This window comes from Orcinus orca, chromosome 16 (genome assembly GCF_937001465.1).
Source record: "Orcinus orca chromosome 16, mOrcOrc1.1, whole genome shotgun sequence".
In the NCBI taxonomy this organism is placed as follows: Eukaryota; Metazoa; Chordata; class Mammalia; order Artiodactyla; family Delphinidae; genus Orcinus; species Orcinus orca.
In genome coordinates this window covers 68,554,433-68,580,893 of record NC_064574.1, presented here as the reverse complement: position 1 = coordinate 68,580,893, position 26,461 = coordinate 68,554,433, and the positions used below count along the sequence as shown (strand labels likewise).

General features: G+C 40.9%; 1 protein-coding gene across 12 annotated transcripts in view; it reads right to left on the bottom strand.

The window, feature by feature from the left end:
* TNRC6A (trinucleotide repeat containing adaptor 6A) overlaps positions 1 to 26,461 on the bottom strand; it is a 211,175-nt gene that overhangs the window by 8,762 nt on the left and 175,952 nt on the right. For 10 of the 12 annotated variants that reach the window (XM_033426011.2, XM_049699019.1, XM_049699020.1 and 7 more), the window contains 12 exons: positions 25,499 to 25,674; positions 24,338 to 24,370; positions 22,674 to 22,754; positions 22,249 to 22,300; positions 17,245 to 17,387; positions 16,704 to 16,850; positions 16,403 to 16,540; positions 15,809 to 15,937; positions 15,280 to 15,357; positions 14,806 to 15,016; positions 11,191 to 11,322; positions 79 to 237 (listed from right to left, as the gene is read on the bottom strand). In XM_033426011.2, coding sequence (XP_033281902.1) covers positions 79 to 237; positions 11,191 to 11,322; positions 14,806 to 15,016; positions 15,280 to 15,357; positions 15,809 to 15,937; positions 16,403 to 16,540; positions 16,704 to 16,850; positions 17,245 to 17,387; positions 22,249 to 22,300; positions 22,674 to 22,754; positions 24,338 to 24,370; positions 25,499 to 25,674 — 1,479 coding nt within the window. The remainder of the gene's footprint in view (positions 1 to 78; positions 238 to 11,190; positions 11,323 to 14,805; positions 15,017 to 15,279; positions 15,358 to 15,808; positions 15,938 to 16,402; positions 16,541 to 16,703; positions 16,851 to 17,244; positions 17,388 to 22,248; positions 22,301 to 22,673; positions 22,755 to 24,337; positions 24,371 to 25,498; positions 25,675 to 26,461) is intronic. The other 2 variants (XM_049699022.1, XM_049699023.1) reach the window with 1 other exon arrangement.

Sequence of the window (26,461 nt, the reverse complement as noted above, 5' to 3'; positions counted from 1 at the left end):
CCAAACCATTAGTATATCTAGAGGTATCGAAACCTTAATGGACACAAACTCTCATAAAAGAAGATGTCGGCATTTTACCTGGTGGCCAATTAACACTGCTAGAGCCGTTAGGCGATTTGGCACGTGGCCAGCCATCTCCTACTGAACCCGGAGGACTGGCTGGTGAAGTACTGCTATTCATAAAGTCATAGGGAACAAATGGAGACTCTTCCAGCCTGAAACCACTTGAAATAGCACCTAAAGAGAGAAAATGGAAGGGAAATGTGACCAAAATATAGTATCACATTTATTTCTTGTAGTTTGTCAAATATAGTAAGAAAACTTTTCATTAGATCTGTGGGTTCCAAACTGTCCTGTAGATTATGTGAAGATGTGAGGAGAAAAGAAAGCCCTGTGCTTTCTTCCAGATTTCAATCACTTCTAGCCTCTGATATGAATGAGGCCCTTGCCCACAACGACAGTATATTTTCACAAAAAGCCAAGTAAATGGACAGAGGGCAGGAGGAGAGAATGTGTGTCAAGGAGGGGGCAGGGACAGCATGGAGAGTCTGGGGGAAAAGATTCTAGCCAGTGGGTGCGGCCTGCACAAAGACTTGAGGAGAAAAACTGTTCGGCACATTTGAGGAACTGAAAGATCATTTTGCCTGAAAAACAGTAAACGGGAGAGAGAACAACATGAAGGAGTGGGGCCCTGATCTTGAAGGGCAGGGATGACCAAGTACATTTTGTTTTAAATGCTTGGAATTCAAAGATCCTGAGGTGGGGTGTGCACACTCTAGCTGTCCCAGGCCCTACCACTCCAGACTGGCCTATGCCCTGCCTGTTCCCCGAAAGCATCAGAATTTACAACACCCTCAGACAGGGCTTTGTAGGACTTGGCAAGGAGTTCTTTATGCTGAGGGGTTTTAGGAAGGGAAGTAATACAATCCCATTTGTTTTGAGGTCACATTTGCTGCAGTGTGGAAAATGGAAGGAAGGCTAGCATAGAAGCAGGGAGACCATTAGGAGACACAACAGATGCATAAACTATGTATTTTGGAAGCAGAATGGGTACTATTCACAGATGGACTCAATGTGCAGACTGGAGAAAGGAAGAAATCAAGAATATCTCTTAGGCCCAAATACCCATCAACAGATGAATGCACAAACATAATGTGGTACATATTGTCCAATTCAACTATAAAAAGGAGTGAAATACATGTGCATGCTACAACACGATGAACCTCGAAAACATTACGCTAAGCCAAAAATACCAGTCATAAAAGACCAGATATTATATGCTTCCATTTATATGAAATGTCCAATACAGACACATCTACAGAAAACAAAAATATCAGTTTTTACTTATGGCTAGAGAGATGGGAAAATGGAGGTGGGAGAAATGACACCTAAGGGGTTCTTCTAGGGTAAGGAAAATGTTCAAAAGTTGATTGTGTGGGGCTTCCCTGGTGGCGCAGTGGTTAAGAATCCGCCTGCCAATGCAGGGGACAGATTCGAGCCCTGGTCTGGGAAGATCCAACATGCCGTGGAGCAACTAAGCCCGTGCACCACAACTACTGAGCCTGCGCTCTAGAGCCTGCGAGCCACAACTACTGAGACTGCGTGCCGCAACTACTGAAGCCCGCGCGCCTAGAGCCTGTGCTCCGCAACAAGAGAAGCCACTGCAATGAGAAGCCCATGCACCGCAATGAAGAGTAGCCCCTGCTCACCGCAACTAGAGAAAGCCCACGTGCAGCAACAAAGACCCAACGCAGCCAAAAACAAGCAAAAAAAAAGTTTAAAAAAAAAGTTGACTGTTCGATGGATACCCAACTGAGAATGTTACTGAAAGCCACAGAATTTTATACTTTAAAAGGAGAAATTGTATTATATGTAAATTATCTCAAACTTTTTGAAAAAGAGAATGCCTCTTAAACTTCTAGCTTTAATAACTTGATTGAAGGAGGTACAATTTCTGGAATGGGGAGGAGCAAGGGTGAAGAAAGTAAAACTGAGCAGGTCCCTGTGTGGCCCTCCCGTGTACAAAAGCCATTCCATGTCCCCCATTTCTTGTTTGTAGAAAAAAGGTTTCAGCCTCCTAGACCTTCCCTGAGCCCCAAAGGGCAGATTCAAACAGTTACTAATCTGGGGAGTGAGGGAATGCAGAAACAAAGGAAAGGCAGTCAAGAAACAATAGTGTAGCCACCGGCCAGATCCTGGTTCCTCCTCAAAAGATATACATCACAACCTGATAGAAATCTGAGTTCTTCTACAGGAACTGAGGCCCCCAACCCAGGTGGAGGATGGTAACTTCAGGCTGATCACAAACACTGGACCACAGACTGGATGGGACCAGAGGGCTAACGACTGAGACTCCTGGAACACCACCGTGTTATTTCCCCACCAATCAACCAGAGGAAGGTTACACCCCCTGTAGCCCCCCCACCCCAATTTCGCCTATAAAAATTCTTCCCCCCCTGAAAAGCATTGGGGAGTTTGCGCTTTTTGAGCACAAGCTGTCCATTCTCCTTGTTTGGCCTTGCAATACTCCGTTCTCTATTCCAAACTCTGACATTTCAGTTTGTTTGGCCTCACTGCGCATCAGATGAACTTGGATTTGACAACAGAAGGAAAACCAAGTGTCTTGTCCATTCATGTAGAGTTTGAAACAGAAGTAAGGAAAGCCCTGGTTCACGGACTCAAGGCTGCTCCAGCTATGAGCTTCTGGTAAAATACAAGACCTCATGCCACTCACTGGTGGGCACTAACCTATCCCTGACTTGATTCAGTTATTCCACCAATTCCATTTCCCTCTCTTCTCTGGCTTCCTCATCTAGTTATTACTTTTATCGTAGTGAACTATGTATCTTAGGCTAATTAAAACCACTTGGAAATACAGTGGGATATATAAAGTAGTAGTTGCAAGTAATATAGTAAGTAAGCATAACTGCCAAATCTGAAGTGATTAATTCTTACACAAGAACCAGCAATGATGAAAGCATCCGCCCCCCTTTTTAAAAAGAAACAATATCTACTTATTCAAACTTCATTTTATTTAAAAGGACAATAGACACAACTTAAGCGGCATCCATGATCCAATTACATTCTATTAGACACTGCATGGGAGAGCATCAGAAAAATGAAATGTAAAATTTATATGGTAGGTTTAGTTTAAGCAAATAGAGCTGGATTTACACTGGAGAAATGGTGCCGTCTTAGAGGTAGGGCACTCATGAGATGACAATGACAGCAATAACAATAATGATGAAAGCTGAGACCCACCGGCCACTTATGTGTCTAACCCTGTTCTAGTGCTTAGGCGCTTCAGAGTTACTGCCTTATCAATCCTCAAAACATCACAAGCATTACTATTATTACTCCCATTTAGCAGATGAGGGACCAAAGTTCAGAAAGGTTAAGCTACTTGCCAGCAGCTAATAAACAGCAGAGCTAATTAGGAGCGGAGGTAGGTGTCAATTCTAGGGTCCATATTTATTTTGACATTTTGCCATTGTCTCAGCTCCCACTCCCTCTCTTAAGGAAAATTCCAAACATGATATACCACTGTGTGGCAAATTAGCTTAGAATTCAGGGCTGCTTGATTTCATGTTTCAATGTTCCTTCAATTACATGACAATTTCACCTTTAATTTCTGATAATCATCAGTCCAATGTGTACAAACCAGCAAACTGAACTTTAAGCCAAGTTTAGTCAAAGTTTCAAGATAAAATCCAATGAAAAGGGAAGGAATGAATGTAACAAAATATCCTTTTAATACTAATCAGAGGAACAATGATTTGGTGTTACTTAAGTCAGAAAACAAGAGTCTCCCCTGGCTCTTCCCTATTATTTTAAAATCACTAAGTCCTGTCAATCCTGCTGCCTACCTAGCTCTTTTTTCTCCTCCTGTGATTGCAAAGATTTCTGAATTACTTTGTTCTGGGTCCCCCTGTATATAGCATAGAGTCAGATTTTGCTTTATGATCCAATATGAATTTCTTTTAATTTCTTTATAGATTCTTTAAAAACTCTTTGAAAATGTTGATTTATCTTTTCTGAAACTGTGGAAGGCTTATAGTTTTTGTTTAGTGGGTATCTTTATAACTTACACATTTAATCTTCATTTCTTTTTAAAATATTTTGATTGAGATATAATTGACATACAACATAATTAGTTTCAAGTGTACAACATAATGATTTGCTATTTGTATATATTGTGAAATGATCATATAGCTTTTGAATAATGACACATGAGATCAGACTACTGTCATCTCGTTTGACCACGCTCTGGATTAGGCAGAAGTTTCCTAACTAATCTCTCTGTCCACTTCTACTCCCCAGTTCTTCACACTGCCTCTTCAAAAATGCCAATCTGATCATGTCACTTTCCAGCTTAAAACTCTTCAACAGTTCTCCATTACAGAGGAGTAAAATTCAAACTCTTCAGTAGTTTGAAAGGCTCTTAAAACTCTAGCCTCTACTAACGCTTTATGGTTTTCCCTCCTTTGACCTCTGCCTGGCTAATGCCTGTTTATCCTTCATATCTCAGCTTAAGGGATCACAGGCCTCCTGGAAACCATTCTCAATTGCCCTCAACTAACTCTAAGACTAAAATAAATGTATTCCAGCTCCTGAACATTGTACTTTTCTCTGGCAATGAGGAGGGGAAAGGGATTTTCTAAACTCTGGTAAGTCACAGAATCTTAGGACCATAAAGTATCACAAATACCCCAGTCCAAACCTCACTTGACCCACAATTCCCCTGTTAAGCGGCCTTGCCTCCACTCTACTCTACTTCCCTTAATGAATCTCGTTTTTTGACTCTGGAAGGTGTGCAGTAAAGGGTTAGCACAGGGCTAGACTGCACATGGCAAAGAGCTTCAGACTAGTCCTTGATGGCTCCTGGGTTCCTGTAACTCACAGAATAGCATGCCAGATGAAGAGTTCCTCTGCATACATTGGGCCATGGCCATGCCAGAGAGTTTATGATAACAATGTGATTTATGGTGAACATCTGTTTTTGTTTGCATGGGCCTGGGTCACGCTGTTTTGGTCTGAACTCTGAAGGGTCTGCAGGGGGTTGGAGATTGACAAGCAGGTGTGCTCCATGTCTACACAACTGACCCCTGACAAAAAAACGAGGACACTAAGGCTTAGCTGAGCTTCTCTGGCTGGCAATACTTTGTACATGTTGTCACACATTGTTGCTGGGAGAATTAAGTCCGAGAAACTGCACTGAGAGAGGACAACAAAAGGCTGCTCCTGGTTTCTCCTGGACTCTTTTCTATGCGCCTTTTTCCTTTGTTGATTTTAATCTGTATTCTTCTGCTCTAATAAACCATAAGCATGAGTATTTCCGTTTTTCTGAGTTCTGTGAGTTCTTCTAGGAAACCAGTGTACTTGGGGATCTCTGACACGGAAGATTCTCTTGAATTTGCCCTTTCTTCTCTGCTCCACAACTATCTTACTAGCCCTCTAAGCTTCACTAGATGGGGATAAAAATAGAACCCACGTAAGATTGTGATGCAAAAGATCAGAGCCAGCCAAGCGTCCCCACAGGCCTCTCCTGTTTCCAGGCTCAGCCCATCTCAGCCCAGCCTGACTACTGCTATCGGATCATTCCCTCTTAAAAAATGATCTCTACACTACTCTGGTACTATGGAAAAACAACCCCCGTTTTCTACAACATGGAAATACAAATGCCAATAAGGCCAATCAGGTTTTATATACAAGTGAAGCAACCTGCCTACAGAAAAAAAATCCCATGGTCCCTCCTCAGACAGAAACATGACTACAGGGAAATATTCCCCCGGTTAGGGAGTACAGAAAAATACTTCTCCACCAATGGGAGGGAAGGCACAGGTGTGAGGGGAATGGGAAGAATGAGCCATGGGCAGCAGCCACTCAACTCTGGGTGGTGACTGCTCTGGAGCTTGGTGCTGGCAGACCTTCACATTTCTCCAGAGATGCCAGAAATCTGAATCTGTACGTGAAATTTCCTGAATGTTTAAACAGATGCTGGTTCAAAAAAAATATTTTCAAAATAGTGTGTAACAAAGCATAACACTCAGACCAGTTTTGGGATCTCTTCTAGAATACAAGGTTAGATGCCAATTTTATTTTTATAAGGACAAAAGAACAAACTGCACCAAAATAATAATGGAAATAAGACGATGAACATTTCTCTATTTTTTTAATATAAGGAAAACTGAAAACAAATAAAAAGAGTGTGCCTGAGAAGAAGATTCTAAGTCTCTACCAGGAGAAAGAGAGATAGTAAGAGAAGGAAGAGAACCACAGAGCCAAGAGGAGCGCTTCTGGGAGAAAATGATAGTATAAACAATTAGAGAATTATTATAGTAAGAAAAAGCACTTTCTTTAAACAGACTGAAAAGCTTAAAAAAAAAAAACCCCCAAAAACAAAACCCCAACCTTTTAAGACTTGAAATTTAGAGGGTTCTTATATACAGATATAAAACCAACCTGGTCTTTCTTTCTAGGCATGAAGACCAAAACCACACCAGGTCAAGGTATATTTCTGAAGTCATTTTTACAAGGAAGGAAAAAATACAACAATGAAGAAAGAATAAAAGCAACCACAGAGAAGAAATTTTATCAGTCTTGATTTTTAAGGGGATAAAGTAAAAGCCTGGAGATCTCAAAATAATATCCACGAAGGGAAGACTACTAGTCTTGGGCTGCTTCAGATGAGTTACAGGGCCTGCTAAAGTAAAGAAAATGAGAACATTTTGGGGGTGGGGAAGCATATAAAATTTTTGTAATTTGTATTAACAATACAAAAATAATTTAAAAAAAGAAAAACTGACAGTTCCAAGATGTCAAGTTAAGTAAATAAAGAATAGTAGAATAAACTCACACTTATGGTCAATTAATCTACGACAAAGGAGGCAAGAACATACAATGGAGAAAAAGAAAGTCTCTTCAATAAGTGGTGCTGGGAAGACTGGACAGTTGCATGTAAAAAAATGAAACTAGAACATTCTCTAACACCATATACAAAAATAAATTAAAAATTTATTACATTTAGGCTAAAGACCTAAATGTAAGACCAGAAACGATAAAACTCCTAGAGGAAAACATAGTCAAACACTCTTTGAGATAAATCCTAACAGTATTTTTTTGGATCCGTCTCCTAAAGCAAAGGAAATAAAAGCAAAAATAAAAAAATGGGGCTTCCCTGGTGGCGCAGTGGTTAAGAATCCTCCTGCCAATGCAGGGGAGACGGGTTCGAGCCCTGGTCCAGGAAGATCCCACATGCCGCAGAGCAACAAAGCCTGTGCGCCACAACTGAGCCTGCGCTCTAGAGCCCGCGAGCCACAACTACTGAGCCCGTGTGCCACAACTACAGAAGCCCATGCACCTAGAGCCTGTGCTCCGCAACAAGAGAAGCCACTGCAATGAGAAGCCTGCGCACCGCAACGAAGAGTAGACCCTGCTTGCTGCAACTACAGAAAAGCCAGTGCGCAGCAACAAAGGCCAGATGCAGCCAAAAATAAATAAATAAAATAAATTTATTTTAAAAAAATAAACAAAAATAAACAAATGGGACCGAATTAAACTTAAAAGCTTTTGCCCAGCAAAGGAAACCATTGACAATGAAAAGACAACCTAATGAATGGGAAAAAATACTTGCAAATGATATGACTGATAAGGGGTTAATATCCAGAATATATAACAGCTCATACAACTCAACATATAAAAAAAAACAACACCCAATTTAAAAATGAGCAGAAGACCTAAACAGTTTTGCAAAGAGGACATGCAGATGGCCAAAAGGCACATGAAAAGATGCTCAACATCACTAATCATCAGGGAAATGCAAATCAAAACCACAATGAGATATCAGCTCTCACTGTCAGAATGGCTATCATCAAAAAGACCACAAACAAAAAATATTGATGAGGATGTGGAGAAACGGGAACACTGTGCACTGTTGGTGGGAATGTAAATTGGCACAGCCGCTGTGGAAAACAGTATGGAGGTTTCTCAAAAAATTAAAAATACAACTACTAATGACCCAGCAATCCCACTTCTGGGTATATATCCAAGAGAAATGAAAACAGGATATCAAAAAGACATCTGCACGTTTATTGCATCATTATTCACAATAACCAAGATATGGAAACAACCTGAGTGTCCATCAATGAATGAAGAAGGTGTTGTATACACATACAAAGGAATAATATTCAGCCTGGAGAAAGAAGAAAATTCTGCCATTTACAACAACACGGACGAACCTTAAGGGTATTATGTTGAGTAAAATAAGTCAGACAGAGAAGGAAAAATACTGTATATCACCTATACGTGGATTCTAAAAAAATACAACAAACTAGTGAACATAACAAAAAAGAAACAGATTCAGATATAGAGAACTAGTAGTTACCAGTGGGGAGAGGGGCAAGATAAGGACAGGGGATTAAGAGGCACAAACTATTAGGTATAAAATAAGCTACAAGGATATACTGTACAACACAAGGAACTTAGCCAATATTTTGCAATAACTACAAATGGAGTATAACCTTTAAAAATTGTGAATCACCAAATTGTACACCTGTAACTTATATAATATTGTACATCAACTATATTTTAATTAAAAAAAAGAATAACAGGAACCTACACTGAAGTAAAGGAGAAAGAGCATCAACCTCCTTATTCTGAAAAAGAGAACGTTACTAGAATATGTTCATTAGATTGCTATGTATACAAGAATAAAACTATTTGTTTAAGCTAATTACTAAAAAACAAAAACTAACTGCTCACATTCCAGGTTTATGCAAAATCAAACAATAAAATGCATGATGAAAAAATAAAAAACAGATACTAAGTTTAAAAAAACAGAGAAGATAAAATACAAAATTAGAATATAAAATTACTAATTGAATTGACTGAAAAACAAACTTATGATAATAGGCTGCTTATAAGAAGACATCACCACCCACTACCTGCATGTCACGTGCCAGGCAATGAGGTAGGAGCTTAATAGTTATTATCTCATTCAATCCTCAACAGTTCTATGATGCATCATTTCCACTTTACAGATGCAAACACTGTGGCTTAGAGGTTAAGAACTGGGATCAAATCCCAGGTCTATCTGCCTTCAAAACCTATGCTGCGGGCTTCCCTGGTGGCGCAGCGGTTGAGAGTCTGCCTGCCGATGCGGGGGACACAGGTTTGTGCCCTGGTCCGGGAGGATCCCACATGCCGCAGAGCGGCTGGGCCCGTGGCGCGCTGGGCCTGCTCATCCGGAGCCTGTGCTCCGCAACGGGAGAGGCCACAACAGTGAGAGGCCCGTGTACCACAAATAAAAAACCAAAAAAATCCCTATGCTGCATGATGACATGCCATTTATATAACGCATACCATATACATACCAGTATGCCCTCAGTAAGTATGCTGAGCAGTTGAGACTATATGATATACGTTACACCTAAAACAGCAGTGTGAGGAAGGAAACATTTTTACAAAGAAACTGAGGGTCAGACATGCAAAACAGACATGGAAAAATTCATTTTAATCAGAGTAGACAGAAAACCATACGGCAGAGACATTTTTCTGGGTCTCCACGTCCTACCTCTCTACCCATTCTTCTCCAGGTTTCTTTACTACCACTGGCTCTAGGATTGTGTGTCCTTATTCCCTTCTATGCGCCGTCTCTCTGGGCAACCTCATCCATGTCGACGACATCAACATTCTGATGAACACAAAATCTTACTCTCGCCCAGATTTTTCTTCTGAGTACCAGGCCTCTAATTCTAATTTCTTACTGGGCTTTTCCACGTTGAGCTATCCCTAAAATACCACACTCAACAACTCTAAAATCCATCCATTATCTGTCCTAGCAGGCCTGCTTCAATTCCTACATTTACTCTGCCATTAACTGCATTACCGGCCACTCATCCTTTCACCTAGCAAATGTCCCCCAAGTGCTGCAATGTGCTCAGTGGGGCTACAGGTAAGCAAAGCATGGACTCTCTCCTCCAGGAATTTATGTCCTGTTACGGAAAAAGGCCTAAATGGATACTAACACAAGACAGATACACATAAGAGGTGCTATTCGAACACAAAGCCTGGAAGAGGCTTCTTGGAAATGACTCTTGAGCCCAGGGTAAGGTATAGGGTTGGACTGAGGAAGGCAAGAAGCACAGGAGGCACATCACAGATAATCATATATTTGCAGAATGAATTAAGTTAGTTACCAAGCCCTTCTGTCCTTAATTCTAACACTCTCTTCAATGCATTCTGTCTTCTCATGTCCGTTGCCCTCTGTCTCACTTAGACTCCTTTAAGCCTTAGGTGCCTTTATATATCCATCATTTTCATGTTTAAAGTGATTTTTTTGGCACAAAAGTTTTCCATGATTGCTCAATACCTACTGTTGCAGCTACACCTTCCTCCTTTCTCTCACTTGTACCTTCAGCCCCAGACATGCCCACCTAGCAGAGCTCACCAGGAGGTCCTGTCTTTGAACGTTCCACATGCTATCCTCTCCATGGTGTTCTTTCTCCACTCCTTTGGTAAACTTGAAGACTCAGTTCAGACCCATGGTTTGTTATTCCTGACTCACTTCTCCATTAGATTTCACATTCTTATACTATTTATCCTATTGTATGTATTAACTTTTATAGCAGCTATCACAGTGTAGTAAAGCTGTTTACATGTTTATTTTTGCTACCAAACAATGAGCTTCTTCAGGGCAAGTATTTTTACTTGTTTACATAGTCAATTGTGCACATGTATGTACATATGTATCTATGTATTCCAGGTGGCCTAGCAGAGTTCTTGGCAAGCAGAAAATACTCCATTAACAATTACTAGATGAATGGAAAGGAACTGTTAGAAATCAAATTATGGTGGAAGTTTTTAATCCCTTATACCAGATTAAATTGAGTAAATGTTAAGTAGAACACTAAAACAATAAAATAATAGCAAAAAACTAAATGATCATCTAAAGAGGGAATAATTAAAAAATAAATGTGTAATCTGACCTGTTTTTCACAATAGCACAATAAAGGTCATTTTTTTTGGTTTTAACTAAGACTTAATAACTAATAAAGCACTTTTTAATAATGAGAAAAGGTTCTTAAGAGAATTTAGCTATGAAAAAATACATATATAAAATAAAATAAAGCCTAAATTTAATATTCTACAGTTATTTTTTTAAAAGTCAAAATATAAGAATGTATTTTATACCATGTTTGCTGGAGTTTTGATCCAAAGATGTGTTCACAGAAATGCTGTCCACTGTAGTCCACTTCCTTAGTCTTGACTGTGGCTCTTTAATACTGTTCATATCCATATTTACATTCAAGTTTGAGTTCAAGCCTAAAAATAAGATAATAATTTTAAAAAACCACTTTATAAAATATAGCGTATTTTCCTTCTGGTACCACAACTTTCATTTTCTAGAAAAACATATGTAGCTAATCTAATGTTTTCAATCCTAATGTTCCTTAATAAATACCATCCTGCAAATGTGGCACAGCCAAAAGATTACAGACAAAGGCAAGGCAGGCAGGACAGACACTCTGGACTCCTGGCCGATGCCACGCAGAAACAACGTCATAAGAGCGAACCATGGCTAGATTATCAAAGAAAGCAACACACAGAAATCCTAAATAGCTTGTCTAACACTCATTAATATAACATTTTCAAAACTGTTAGTACCATAAAACTGTTAGTACTATAATTGCATTAACTGTGGGAAACTACTCCATATAATACTGATTATTTTTAAATTCCTTGGCAAAATAACAGAAAATTCTACGACAGCCAAATATTAAAGTTTATCTCTCTATTAAAATATACCTCTTTAGGTACTTCCCAAGAGAAGAATTACATATGATCACTTTCAGTTGCTAACTTTTGCTTATGAACAATTTTCAACTGCCTGACCCGCCAAAGGATAGTATCATTTAAAAGTAAAAATGTCCTGCTCTAACAATTGTACCTTAGGGCGAGACTCCCATATCCCAAGGTGCAACTTACTTGAACTCTGCTGATGACACCCATCAGACTTAGATATTCTCTTGGAACAAAGATGGAAATTTCTATCTGAGATACTATAGTCAGAAAACTGACCATTAAGCCAGTGTTTCTTAAAGTGTGATCCTGGGGACCATCATCAACAGAATAATCTGAGATGCTTGTTAAAAATGGAAACTTTTCGGAATTCCCTGCTTCCACTGGGCACGGATTCGATACCTGGTCGGGGAACTAAGATCCCAAAGGCCGTGCATTGTGTCCCGCCCCCCCCCACCCCACAAAAAGAATTGATGATAGATGTTTTCTTAAGCTTAAGTATGCACAGGGTAAGAAATTACAAATATAGGGACTTCCTTGGTGGCGCAATGGTTAAGAATCCACCTGCCAATGCAGGGGACACAGGTTCAACCCCTGGTCCAGGAAGATCCCACGTGCCACAACTACTGAGCCTGCGCTCTAGAGCCCATGAGCCACAATTACTGAGCCCTTGTGCCACAACTACTGAAGCATGCGCGCCTAGAGCCCGTGCTCCATAACGAGAAGCCACCGCAACGAGAAGCCTGTGCACCACAACTAGAGAGAGCCCGTGCACCACAACTAGAGAGAGCCTGCACACCACAACTAGAGAGAGCCCGGGAGCAGCAATGAAGACCCAACGTAGCCAAAACTAAATAAATTTTAAAAATAATAATAATTAAAGTATATAAATGGGCACACAACGAAAAGTAAGTCAGGGTGAGTTCTTAAAAAGTAAGTCAGGTTCTATTACTTTCTTGCTTCAATTTTCCCAGTGCTGAAACTCACACTAAGCTCCTGCATGCCATGTGGCACGACCAAAAAAAAAGAATTCAGTGGGAGCCAGAATCTTTATTTAACACACATCGAGGTGGTTCTTAATCTAAAGTTTCAAAACAAATGGTTTTTAGATACTTGGGTCTGATGAGTCCCTGTGATACCAGGTCAAGCTTAAAACTTTAATAATATAAACTCTCTAATACCACCCCTATTTGGAGAAATTAAATTTGCTGCTCTCTGGACTCATTAATTAGACCCAATACTTGGCAAGTTTTTTCTGTGAAGGTTTAGATAGTAAATATCTTAGGCTCTATGGGTCACATGGTCTCAGTGTCTCTATGCAACTCTGTTGTTACAGCACAAAAGCAGCCATAGGAAATACATTAACAAAAGAGCATGGCTGTGTTCCAATAAAATTTTATTTATAAAATCAGGCAGCTGGCCAAATTTGACCAATGGGCTGTAGTTTGCCAATGCCTGATTCAGACAACCATACTGGTGCTTGCCTGGGTTAAGCAGACTTCCTTTTTTTTTTTTTTTAAATAAATGTATGTATATATGTATGTATTTATTTATTTATGGCTGTGCTGGGTCTTCGTTGCTTGCGCGGGCTTTCTCTAGTTGAGGCGAGCGGGGGCTACTCTTTGTTGCGGTGCGCAGGCTTCTCATTGCGGTGGCTTCTCTTGTTGTGCAGCACGGGCTCTAGGTGCGCAGGCTTCAGTAGTTGTGGCACATGGGCTCAGTAGTTGTGGCTCGCGGGCTCTAGAGTGCAGGCTCAGTAGTTGTGGCGCAGAGGCTTAGTTGCTCCATGGCATGTGGGATCTTCCTGGACCAGGGCTCGAACCCATGTCCCCTGCATTGGCAGGTGGATTCTTAACCACTGCACCACCAGGGAAGCCGCTAAGCAGACTTTCTTAATCAAGAAGTCGTCTCTTGCTGTAAGGGTAGCGAGGTTAGGAAATCCCTTATTTAGAAACTTATCTCCTCATTGGCCCAATTTATATGTCCAGTATGTAATCAGTGAGAGTCACTTCCTTTCACTAGTGAGACAAAACCTCTCAGTGTACACTTGGGTATTCTTTTACCACTATACTGTTGTCTCTGGGATGACCCGGCTTCTCTGGTATTCACCTACAGTGGTAACTGACAAGGGAATGTAAAGAGATTGCTAACAACTCCTAAAACTCCAAGTTCCACCTATGGCCTAGCTGAGAGTCCATGGCAATACCAGGGAGAGCCGAATCCTGTATCAGGTTCAGCCAAAGTGAAACGGCACCAGGGGCAACAGCAGGCCCAACTCCTGCCCACAGCCCAGAACGTGCTAGTTAACTGACTTGTCTTCAACAAAACTGGGCCTGTTAACCAACAAAGCTGGTTTACAAGAGAGAAAGAAAAAGTTAAATGAATAGAGTGTGAACAATCAAAGGTCAAAATATATTCAAAGGCACAAGAAGAAAAGGGGCCTAAGGAAGGAGAAGACATATAAGCCTGAAATTCCCAGAGGGAATAAAAAGCCTGGAGACGTCATAAAAAAAGAGAAGGGGGGGGTGCTACGGCAAAAGGAATAAAGGCAATCCCTTCTCTCACCCCTATTTTCTACATTTATGCCAGTAATCATTTATAAATATTTAAATAGTAATTAAAATTTCAGATGTGACTGTTCCCAGTTGTTTCCTCAAAGCAGCACTGCTCAAAATTTCTCTGGTGTGCTCTAATAATTTCAGTCCTCCCCTCCAATTCATATCCTACAATTAAGATATCTGAGTGTTAAAAAGAAATAATATCTTTACACTAACTCATTTCAAAAGAGCATGGGATTTTTTAAATAGTGTGATTTTCTTGAATGGAGAGAGGCGTTCCTGAAGCATGAAGAGGCTAGCGCTAGAAGAGGCGTGGCCACCCTCTGAGAGGGAACGGCTAAAGATCAGCGTGGCACTCACAAGAGAACATCTGGACAGGTAAGACAGCAGGATGTTAACTTGTGATCATGAAGCACCAGCCGAATGCTTTGGCCAAGGAGAAACCCACCTATGGGGAAGTTGCTGAAAGCATTTATTGGTGATGGCCCTTTTTGCAGCTCAGGTGTAGTGTGGGGCATGACATTTTCAAGGAAAGATTTCATGGCTGGCTGATGGAGTGACTGCTGCTGAGATGGCGGAGTCTGTTGCTTCACCAGCAGGTTTGGATCAAGTTGACGAGACGGCTGCATCATCTGCTGCTGCACACTAAGAGGTCGACCCTTAAAACGACAAGACGACTGTGAAAAACTGTGGAGAAAAGTCTTTACAGACACCTTCATTCCCCTTCACTTTTGAATTCACTTCCTTCTCAGTAGGAAGGTGAAGAATCACTATATACCAGTTAATAAGACTTCTGGGCAGACAGAAGACTTAATGAACAACCTTTTCCATTATAGTTTAATAAAGGCATTTCGACTGTCTTCTTACAATGGAGTTGATATAAGCTGAGTACAAGCAAAGCAAGGGGAAGGATCAGATCTACCTGCTGGTCTTGCTGCTGCCGGTTCCCAGAAGGCACGCTTCTCTGACTCTGCGCCCTTTGCTGCTGCGCTAACAATCGCTGGAGGGAAGATTGCAAAAAGGTCATCAGTATCACGTCATCACAGACTAGCGTGCCCTAGAGTGACGGTGGCAGAGGGACCTACAAAGGCATGGTTTCATCTAGTCAATGCCCACATGCCCTGCCTCATCTAGTATCTCTTGTTTGGACTCTCTGGCCTCCAGCCATTCTATTGAATTCAGTCTTTTGCTCAATCTAAACTTCCACTCCATCAGGGAAATTTTTCCTCCTCATAATACCCTGACCACCAGCCCAGACCTGGCTGGCCTTGCTCACAGAGCACCCTGCCCTTCGAGTTCACCATCTGTCTTCACACATGGACTGTTAGCTCCCTGAAGGCCATGGCTATGCCCGTTTTGTTTACTGCAACACTTCCTGTGCACACTCTAGTGTTTAGCACACAGTAGACACTCAATAAATGTATACTGAATAAGGCTATTATTCTACTTACCTGTAACTGGGAGATCTGAGAAAGCTGGTTTAGTTGGGATAGCTGGTTCAGCATGGCTACCTGCTGAGGGCCAAAGAGTGGATTCAGGCCACTGTTGTTTGGTGCATACTTCAGCAATGAAACTGGAACCTTAGGGTCACAATGGTAGGTTAATAACAAAGGTAACTCAAGCTAACAAAATGTACTGTGTATTTTAAATTATCAGGAGAGCAATTAAAATTTGTGGACTATTACTGGGGGGGATTGTGTTCTGTCTTTCTTGACTTCACTAATTTATTGTTCACATATGTTTTCACGTGTTAAGTATAAAGTGACAGAGATGAATCTTAAGCCAGTCAAATTTACTTTGCTATTGTCCTCCTCCCCTCAAGGTATTTTATGAAAGAGAATGATAAATTTTAGATTTAAATTATCTTTGACTCATTTTCTTCACCCTACCACGTCCCTCTGTAATAATAACTAATTCAGAATTAGTTTCATCTCAAAGTTGCCAATAAATACTATGATGATCAACTAGTCATCTCATTCAAATATAAATTTATTCAAGGTTCTTTTCCAGGTAAAGAGTAGAGAATATAGTGGAAATTTATTCACCTGAGGGGAGAGTAATGGAGGAGGCACTTGAGCACGGAGATTAGGCTGAGATGAACTGAGAGGTTGTGCTGGAGGCTGCTGCAGGCCCCGGGGTTGTGCTGCTGTGTTTCCAACACCAAACATACTGGGATTGCCATTCTACAAAAACAAACAACCACCACCAAATAACACTGGGATTCTTTAGGGACAAACACCTCATTACCACACTGAAATACTGATTTAAACACAGCAACTACATGTAAGAGAGATCTTATTACTTATACAAATCAACAGAGAGCCTAAAATACACATGTGGACTTACCTGTCTAACAGAATTCAAGTTTTGCATACCCAGCCCTGCTATGGAGCCAAGGGCCTGGTTAGGTAGTGCACTATTTGAAGGGGGAAGCTTCATGCTTTGACTGGACATAAACTGCATGTTTTGGGATTCATCTGCTACAATGCCATCCTGATTGGACAGACAGAAAGATGTGCAACACCAGCCAAGCAAACAAGTGGAAGGGAGAAATCATTGCAGGAACAGAAGAGAAGTCATATGACATTCCAGCATCAACAGGAAACAGGTAGAAAACAGAAGAGATCGGATTAGTGTTAATTCTAGAGTACATAGAAAGAACCAAACATACTTTATGGGATTAAGAGGAAAATATAAATGCAACCCCTATGATAAATCGACACATAAAAGGACAATGAACTACAAGTCCAGTAATATTTGGCACTGGGTTATAAACACTTCATATTATATTAAATGTTCTAAACTGTTAATGAGAAAATTATGCTATTAAGTGTATTGCTTTCTTAGCCACAGGGTAAAACAAACAAAAAACAAACGAACAACTTACCTTATCAAAATAAGGACTGCGCTCCATGGAAGACTCTTTGGAAATCTGAGGCCGAGAACCAGGGCCTTTCCCGACCGTTCGATTGTAATCACCAATATTTAGGCTATGTTTATCTATCTCCATTCGTTTGTCTTGTAACATTCCTAATAAATGCAGGAGACTACGTTATCAAGTAGGAAGATAACTAACCTAGATGGTTTCAGATAAATGTACAGTAGAAAGAAAAATACTCACTTCCAAACCAAAATGAATTCTGCCTTGACCAGGACCATGTGAAGAATGCACTTAATAAATCTTGCATTCCTCACAAGTTGGGTTTAGCGAATACTGTTATTTTATTGAACCAAATTAACTTGAAAATAGACTAGGAAACAGACGGTTAAGACATCTATTGGTCATCTATAATCTGCTTAATTTTAAAATAACAACATAGTTTCCAGTAACAAACAACAGAAATAGCACTAAGACAAACCACCATCTAGCATATGCTTACAAAGTGCCAGGCACCGTTCTGAACATGCATTCTCATTTAATGCTAATAATTCTACTATCATCACCCCCATTTAGCAGACAGGGAAAGGTCTTCCTCTTTTCTCAGGGCTTGCTCCGCTCTCCTCATTCTGACTAAGCTGCAATAAATATGACCTCCTCTCATGGAAAGCCCGTCTGGCAAAAAATCTTCACTCAAAATAGCCAGCTCCCAGGCTACAATCCTACTTAAACAAATCTCTAACTCCACGTCCTTATCATATGATACCCGTTCTGGGTTCTCTTTCTCCTCCTCTTTCCATAGCTGAGCCCACTTCTTTGTGTTTCTTCAATGCTGGGATGTACTCAGTATGTTTAAGGTCTCACTCTTTCAACTCTCTCTCTCAAACTGGCCTCCCCCAGGCTTATTCACTACCAAGGTGACCCTCAAATACAAATGCCTACTCTGAATTCACTCCTGTGCTGAGTCGCACATCTTTAACTGCCTGCTGAGCAGAGCCACTTGAGTGCCCCTTGGTCACTTTTAACAGGTGAAACCAAGCACATGATATCGCCTCTAGATCTTCATGGGACTCAAAAGTGGCATCTTCATTCTCCTGGTCACACAGCCTTGAAACCCTGGTTTTTACCTTGTGAGAATACCTTTTCCTCCCATTTCCCTGTTCCTCAGGCTCCACATTTTCTCAGTCCTCAGATCTCACCCATAATTTCCTTGCAGCTGCTGTCCTTCTTTGAGATGCCTGCTGCTGCAGCCACCACAACACTCACCCCTACTACCCTCATCCTAGGCAAGTGGAAAAGACAAATTTTAACAAAAGAATTCTTAAAATAGGTACAATTTTCAAATGCTGCTGCTTTCCAGAAGTACTGGTCCAGATATGTGAATAACCCACACTTCAGCACTTGTAATTAAGAGCTCTCCCTTAAATGGCAACGAACTTTTTTTCTTTGGCAACAAACTTTTGCAACAACCTCTCCTCTGTTCTCTTTCCCCCGTTAATGGTGTCAACATTCACTGACGCACCCAAGCTAGCCATCTTGAACTCTTTTCCTCACTCTCCACATCTAATCTTGTAACCAAACCCAACCAACTCTTCTTCCAAGTCTCTCTCCAAGCTGTTCTTTCCTAACAATCCACATTATTTTTGCCTACCTAAATAAAATCTTTTCAAAAAGTGGCATGATACATCCTTTCTCCAAACCATTCTGCGTCACTTTATTCATTCATTCATTCATTTTTGGCTGCGTTGGGTCTTTGTTGCTGCGCGCAGGCTTTTCTCTAGTTGCGGCGAGCAGGGGCTACTCTTTGTTGCAGTGCGTGGGCTTCTCATTGCAGTGGCTTCCCTTGTTGCGGAGCACGGGCTCTAGGCACATGGGCTTCAGTAGTTGTGGCACACAGGCTCAGAAGCTGTGGCTCGTGGGCTCTAGAGCGCAGGCTCAGTAGTTGTGGCGCACAAGCTTAGTCACTCCGTGGCATGTGGGATCTTCCCGGACCAGGGCTTGAACTCGTGTCCCGTGAACTGGCAGGCAGATTCTTAACCACTGGGCCACCAGGGAAGTCCCCACATCACTTTAAAAACCATCTGAGTGCCAAATGTGGCAGCCGCCCCTTGACCAATCTTTTAAGAAGACCCTTGGCTAAAGTTACCAATGACTCGTCCTAACCCCCAGGATCAAATCCATTCCATGACAATCACTTTCCTCTTCTCAAATCTCTATTCTCATCTGACTACTGAAAAATTACTCTATTCTACTCTAACTTGTTCCATTTCTCAGATCTCCCTTAAATGTCATTATACCCCCTGGAGTTTGTCTTTGGTCCATTACTCTATAAGCCTCTAGCCGACCTTCTTTTTTTGTTAAACTTTTTAACCTTTTTTTTCTTCCTGGCCGTGCTGGAGCAGCTTGTAGGATCTTAGTTCCCTGACCAGGGATTGAACCCAGGCCCTTGGCCGTGAAAGCTTGGAGTCCTAACCGCTGGACGACTAGGGAATTCCCCAGTCAACCTATTTTTTGAGGCTGTACTACCATCAGTGTCTAGTTACACTTCTTATCTCCAGCCCTATCTCTTCTAAGCTCCACATCCAGATTTTCTACTGCTTACTGGACGTCACCACATGGTTTTCATAGCAACTTTAAACTCAGTAACCTTGTCTATCAAACCTGTTTCCCCTACTATATTTCCTATCTCAAATAATGCCCAGTTATTGATTTATTGTCTCTCAGCTCCAAATTCACACTTTCTGACTGCTCTGTGAAAGTATCTGGGCTCTACATTTTTTTCTTTCACCAGCTGGCACTGAGGCTTTGTCAATAGAGGGCGCTGGAGAGACACTGCAGGCGGAAGTTTTGCCTACGTGCCCTTGGCGGCTTTGGCAGTGCTTCCAGCTTCTCCTGTGCCCTACACTTGCAGTACAGGGTGATCAGCCTCACTCGGAGGCCAGCTTCTCCCAGCATTCCCACATACCTCCAGGCAGCTTTGTAGCAGAGTGTCTAAGGTGAGACATCTCTCCATGAACAGCTTTTCCCAGCACCCTAGAAGGGTAGATTTCCAGAAAGTTCCAACAGCACAGCAGCACAGCAACTTCTCTGCCATTCAGTGAGCCATGGAGGAGGCAGAGCCTTGTCATCACAGGAATAGATGCATATTCTGGATACGGACTTTCCCCCCCTGCCATCCATGGTCTCACAAAAGGCCTTATCCATCACTCCTCACAGCACTGTGTCTGATCAAGGAACTCACTTCATAGTAAAGGAAGTAGAGTAACGGGCTTAACTAACTGGTCTTACCACATATATCATCACCCAAAAGTAGCTAGCCAAACTGATAGGTACAAGTGGTTCCTGAAGACCCAGTTACAAAGCACGCTGAAAGACAACATTCTAAAAGGATGGGCTTCTGTCCTACAGGATACAGTTAAGAACCGATGTCACTGAACCAGCTGGCAAGGGGGCGGGGGGCTCACCTGCTGGCTGGAGTGAGTGACTCTGATTACCAAGGGGGACCTGGTTTCCTGCTACAAAACGAAGGCAGCAAAGACTCTGGAATCCGGGCAGGTGGGCAGGGGGTGGGTGTGTGCGTCTGGGGGTGCTTCTTAGTAATTCCATGCCCAGTAGTAAAGGTTAATGAAAAAACTATAACAACCAAAAAAGCAAAGATGACTGAGGGCTCAGACCCTGCAGGAATGAAGGTTTGGGTCACTCCACCAGCAAAAGAACCCAGAGCAGCTGAGGTGCTGGCTGACAGTGGGGAAGTATGGAATGGGTAGTAAAAGAAGGAAGCCAAAGATACCAACGAGAGCTTGTGACCAATTACAGAAATAAGGATGGCAGTAGTTTTGCATGTTATCTGTTGCTTATCTGTATAGGCCATCTTCTTTTCTCTTCCCTTTTTTCACTTTTTAAGCTGTTGAACAGCTGTTTACGCTGTTGAGTTTATAGTTTAGTCTTTAGGTTACTCCTTGTATCTGCTATTCATATATCCATATATTCTCGAGGAGTCTCGTTATTATCTCTTCCTAGCCAATCCCTCATTAGTCTAATAGTGATTCTTTACATTTGTATTAAACTTTCCCTGTTCAAACTACTATGTAGTTTCTCTCTTCTGCCTGGACTCAGACTAATACAACAACAACAGTACCACATACTAAACTGCCCAGGCAAGAAAGCTGGGAATTATCTTTCACCACACCCTCACCCTCATCCTCCATAGCAGATCGATTCAAGCCAGTTATCAACTTCTATTGATTCTAATTCCTGTATCTACACTGAATTAAGATTCTTCCCACCAACTGTCTTAGTTTAGAGCTTTGAAAATTCTCACTGGCTACAGCAACAAATCTCTAACTGGTTTTGCTATGTTTAGTATCTTTTAGTCTTCCTCTGCTGCCAATGTTTTCTGTCCCAAGTTATTTACAATCTACAGCCATGATTATTTTTGTAAAACATAAGACCAAATCATTTCATTCTCCTGGCTTAAAGTTCTTTAATCCCATACTTTCAGAATAAAGCTCAGACACCCAAGCTCCTCATGATTTAGCACCTACCTAGTTTTCTGGCAACCTCACCTAAGTAAAGCTTTCACCGTCACCACACTCCCACCACCACAACCAATTTATATTTCTTCTTCCATTGCATGGAACTACTTGCCATTTCCCCAGTATGGTTTAAGATATCTCTATCATGTATCTGGGTCTTTGTACACATTGCTCCCTAAATTAAGAAGACTATATCACTCAACCTGGATAACTTATTCTTGACAGGACTAAATTTGAGGTAATCAAAGGCTAACAGTATCACTACCTTAGATCTGCACAGTGATTTACACTTTAAAAGGCATACTAACTCAGAAAACCCCCACATTCTAATGTATGCTAGAGAGAATAGGAACACTGAAACAGAAACCCAGGTCTCCGTCTCCTGGTCAAGGTCAGTGCTCTTTCAGTAGGATCATGTCAGATAAGTTTCTCCATCAATGATGAATATAAAACTCAAACTGATTTAATTTTTTCTTACCTCCAGAAAGGTCCATCTTATTGCTCTGTACATTTTCTTCTGGTGAGTCTCTCTGAAGAAGGAAAAAGTAGCATGTTAGTAGACCTTAATTTATCAATGAAAATAAATTAAAAGTGAAGAATTTTACTTTATTTCCTTATTTGTGAAATTTAAGTGGATCATAAAACTTCATTTTTCACTGCCTAATATGATAAAAAAAAATTTTTTAAAATAAGACTAAAAAAAAAAGATACGTGATCAATGTTTTTAGCTAAAACTGTAAAAATAAAGAAGACATCATGGAAAATTTTATTCTAACCTCAGCATATTCATAAGGACTCAAAATAATTATTTGTTAAGAAAACAAAAAAATGAAATTAGGGTATTAGGGTAAGTTTATGGATCGCCATTAAAAGGGAAGGAGGTTGCCAAGAAAACATACTTACCGAAAAACTGATATTTGAAAACTGTTTAACAAATGGATTTATCCATGCTTCTTCTTGTTTGTTTCCACCTTTCATCATTCCCTTTGTAAAATAAAAGAGTAGAAAGATGCCATGGCCATCTCTATTTATCTGGGTATAGTGATGGATTAATAAAACTTCAAGACAATTCCCAACTCTCATTTTTAGCCAATAAATTTCTCCTCCAACCAACTCTTCTCACAGAGTTGTTCATAATTAAAAATCAACTTATTTGATTTTCAACTTCCTTTGCTCCAGTCCTCTGGTATAGCTGTAATGCACAGAGAAATCTCTAAAGGCAAGCAGTCAGAAGGAAAAGACAGAAGCAAAGGGCCTTGATGACCCACAAAAAGTTAAAAAGTCCTCTGGATAATGGAGAACTGTTCATCAGACAGTTTCCAATTTATAAATGAACTGTGTCCTAAAAGATTAATTATAATTTGGATTTGTAGAATTCTCACACAAAACCAAAGTAAGAAGAGTCACCAGGTTTCAGGTTAGTCCAAAGAAACCAATTAAACCCATAATTTAATTATGCTATGTGCACTGTACTGAAAAAACACCATATGTTTCCATATGAAAGAGTATTTTAAAATTCCAATTTATGCTGCCAAGAACACAATATCCCCAGCAGCAACTAAAGCTGGGATTCCTCCTACTTGGTGTTGGCTTTCTGTGGCTGCTTAGGGTATGGGAGGTACGGAAACTACTTGGAGACATGACTTCAGAGAAAAAATGATCCGTGATTAGCAGTTTGGTAGACAGGGAGGCTGGAAGCCATAGAGACCAAGGCCTCCCATTAACGTGAGGATCACAGAACAATTCTCAGTTTGTTGCCTTCATTTCCCTTTCCCATTGCTACTACCTATTCCTTCTGACTGTGGAACAGAACACAGCTTCGTAATTTCCCCCTAACTGCAGGTCTCTGAAGCAAGCATCTAACCCTTTCCAAGGTTTCTGAAGTGGGCTTTGATTCCTTTTCCTTTTTCACCCCCACCCCATGCCTAACTGGTTGCCAATACCTGTCTCTTTTATTCCAAATGTCTCTCACAACAATCCCTTCTAAACATTTATTCTTGCTTCCCAATTCAGGCTGTCCTTTCTAACCAGAATGAATGCAGAAGCTTCCGAACTAAGATCACTAACTCTGGTCTCTCCTCTGTTCCAATTTATCTTTCATACTATCACTGGTTAGCTTTCTTTAAAGAAATTAATTTTAAAAACCAAACTGATGTTGCCTTCTATTCAACTTGACTGGCTCCATATTTTATACAAAATGAAGCTCAAATTCTCTGGCATGTTACTGAAAACACTTTGGTATCTGCCCCTAATCTAACTACAGATTAGATTGTCACACCTCTTCTCTAAAATTCTGTTATTTTAGTAACATCAGCCTAACACTTTCCCTAACACACCCCACCCCGAGGCATCTTCCAAATTCAAGCTAACACTCCTTAGAGCAACTCTTAATGCCCCATACTAGACCCTGAGCTCCTTGAAGGTATGCTCTTATCCTAGTGTTTCTGAACCCCCAGCACCAAGCACAGTACCTGGCACACAGCAGAGGCTAAATAAATATTTGCAGTTGCTTTCTAAAAGATTTTTACTAGTAGAAACAAAGGAGAAAGAGTAAAAAGGCTACACACCCTTTCCCTTCTCCTTTTTTTGCCACTCAGACCCTGTAAGGAAAGACAAAGTCACAAAACAGCATGGTCCAGTGGGAAGAACACAGGGTTTGGAATTGGAAGACCTAAACTTAAGTCCTTGCTCTGTCACTTACTAGTTATGCAACTTTGGGCAAGTCACCACTTTTTCCAGTCTCAAATTCCTCATTAGTATTCTATCTCAGAAGGTTATGAGGATCAAATGATTTATGTAAAATATGGGGAAGCACTTCATAAGCTATATGGTGAGGCGATAGGCAAATTCAGCCAAATGAAAAGTTTTTTAAATGAAAATGGCAGGTCCTAGACTTAGAATCCCAGGATCAAAAGGGAGGGACCCTGGCAGTGAGCTACTAGGTATTTGACTTCTAAGGTCCCTCAAAAACAAACTGTTCTCAAATAGGGTCGAGAGGATATATTAGAATCACCTGGGAGATTAGGCACATATTTTCAAAATGGTCCCCAAGAAAATCTGACACCAGTGTTCTCAAACCTGGCTCTGCATCAGAAACATTCAGAGAGCTTGTTTAGGACAAGAAACTTGGTCCAATTTCCAAAACAACAGTAGCCTAGGGTATAGGATATTATACTTTTTAAACAAATGTCATACAATTCTGATGAACAGCCAGGTTTGGGATAAGATGTGTCCACATTTAAAAGCAAAACAAAACTCTACTCATTCCTAGGGATTTTTGTCACAGGACCTTTCAGGGTGGAGAAGGGACAAAGATGGGGGATGAATAAGGAGGATGGTAACTCTGGGTAATGCGGAGGTCGGGGACTCCAGGTGAGGAGGTGGAATGGGAGACGAACTGGCAGTGGGATGGAAAGAGTCGACATGGAGATTTGCCCTTCTCTTCATCCTCAGCACTGCAGGTACCACCCTGGGGTGAGGGGTTGTCCCAGGCAGCACTGGTGGAGGGGGAGGAGGAGAGAAATCCCAAGCTGTAGCAGTGGGGAGAAAGGAAGTTCCTGTAGTCTTATGTTTTTCTAGGTGGCTGCCCATACAAGAGGTTCTACCTAAGTTGGGGACTGCATGGACTATACTGATTGCATTAAACGGGTAGGCAGAACATTAATTTTCTGTGGGTAAACTACCTTTGGAATTTAAAGTTTCAAGGGCTTTGCCCTTGAAATGTTTACCTTCGACGACATTTTCTTTGTATATGGTGGCCAATTTAAAGATGAATTAAGCTCTTGAGATGAATTACTATTCCACATTCCAATCTCTACATCCTCTTCCTCTTCCCAGCCAGTGGGGCGATTTCCAGGCAATGGCATATCATCACCACACCAGCCATCTTGCATAGATTTTGGCCCTGATTGTGGATTTGTGATAAAGAGAAACATGCTTTAATCAAACAATTCTTTCTGGAGGCTGAGCATTCATTAAGCAGGCAGAGCAGGGGGAGAACCTAAAAAACCCTCTTTTATCTCCCTTACCAGATCTGCACGGCAAAAATGTATGTTATATGCTGAGCCAAAAGCTACATTAAACAAGAATTTATTTTTATTAAAATTTTCAATAAAACACCTGCCATGCTTTTACAAGTCAGAGGGCTCCTAAACATGGGACATCGGTGGCACTCTTGTTCGTACTTGCTTAGCAAGCTGCATGGTGACGCACAGGGCCAAGAGGACGAACAGAATTTTTAAAAATTAATTTTAATACATATTTTTAAGGAGAATGGCCCAAAAGCATAGCAAGTCAAAAGCAGAAAGTATTTCATCTCTATACTCAGCCTTTGGAATTCCTATGGGAATAGTGACAATGTTCATCTGAATATTGAGGGTCCTTCCTGAACTCTGTTCATTTTCTGTGTAATATTCAGGGAATTGTCTGGAACCTAAGCCAGAGAGTTTGGACATATGTCCCCATGACTATTATACTCAGTCTCTCGTGCTGGATAGCATGAAAGTTGCTTGACTATTTCTAAATAATCCAATTTGATAAAATATAATTTAGATTTGGTGAAGTACATGCAAATCATTAATAGTTATACACTTCTAAGAAAAAGAAAAGATAGGAAAATTCAGAAAGGTAAAAAAGCAAACCACATTAACAAGTTCAAAGAGCCAAACAAATAGTGAAATCATCCAGTATGA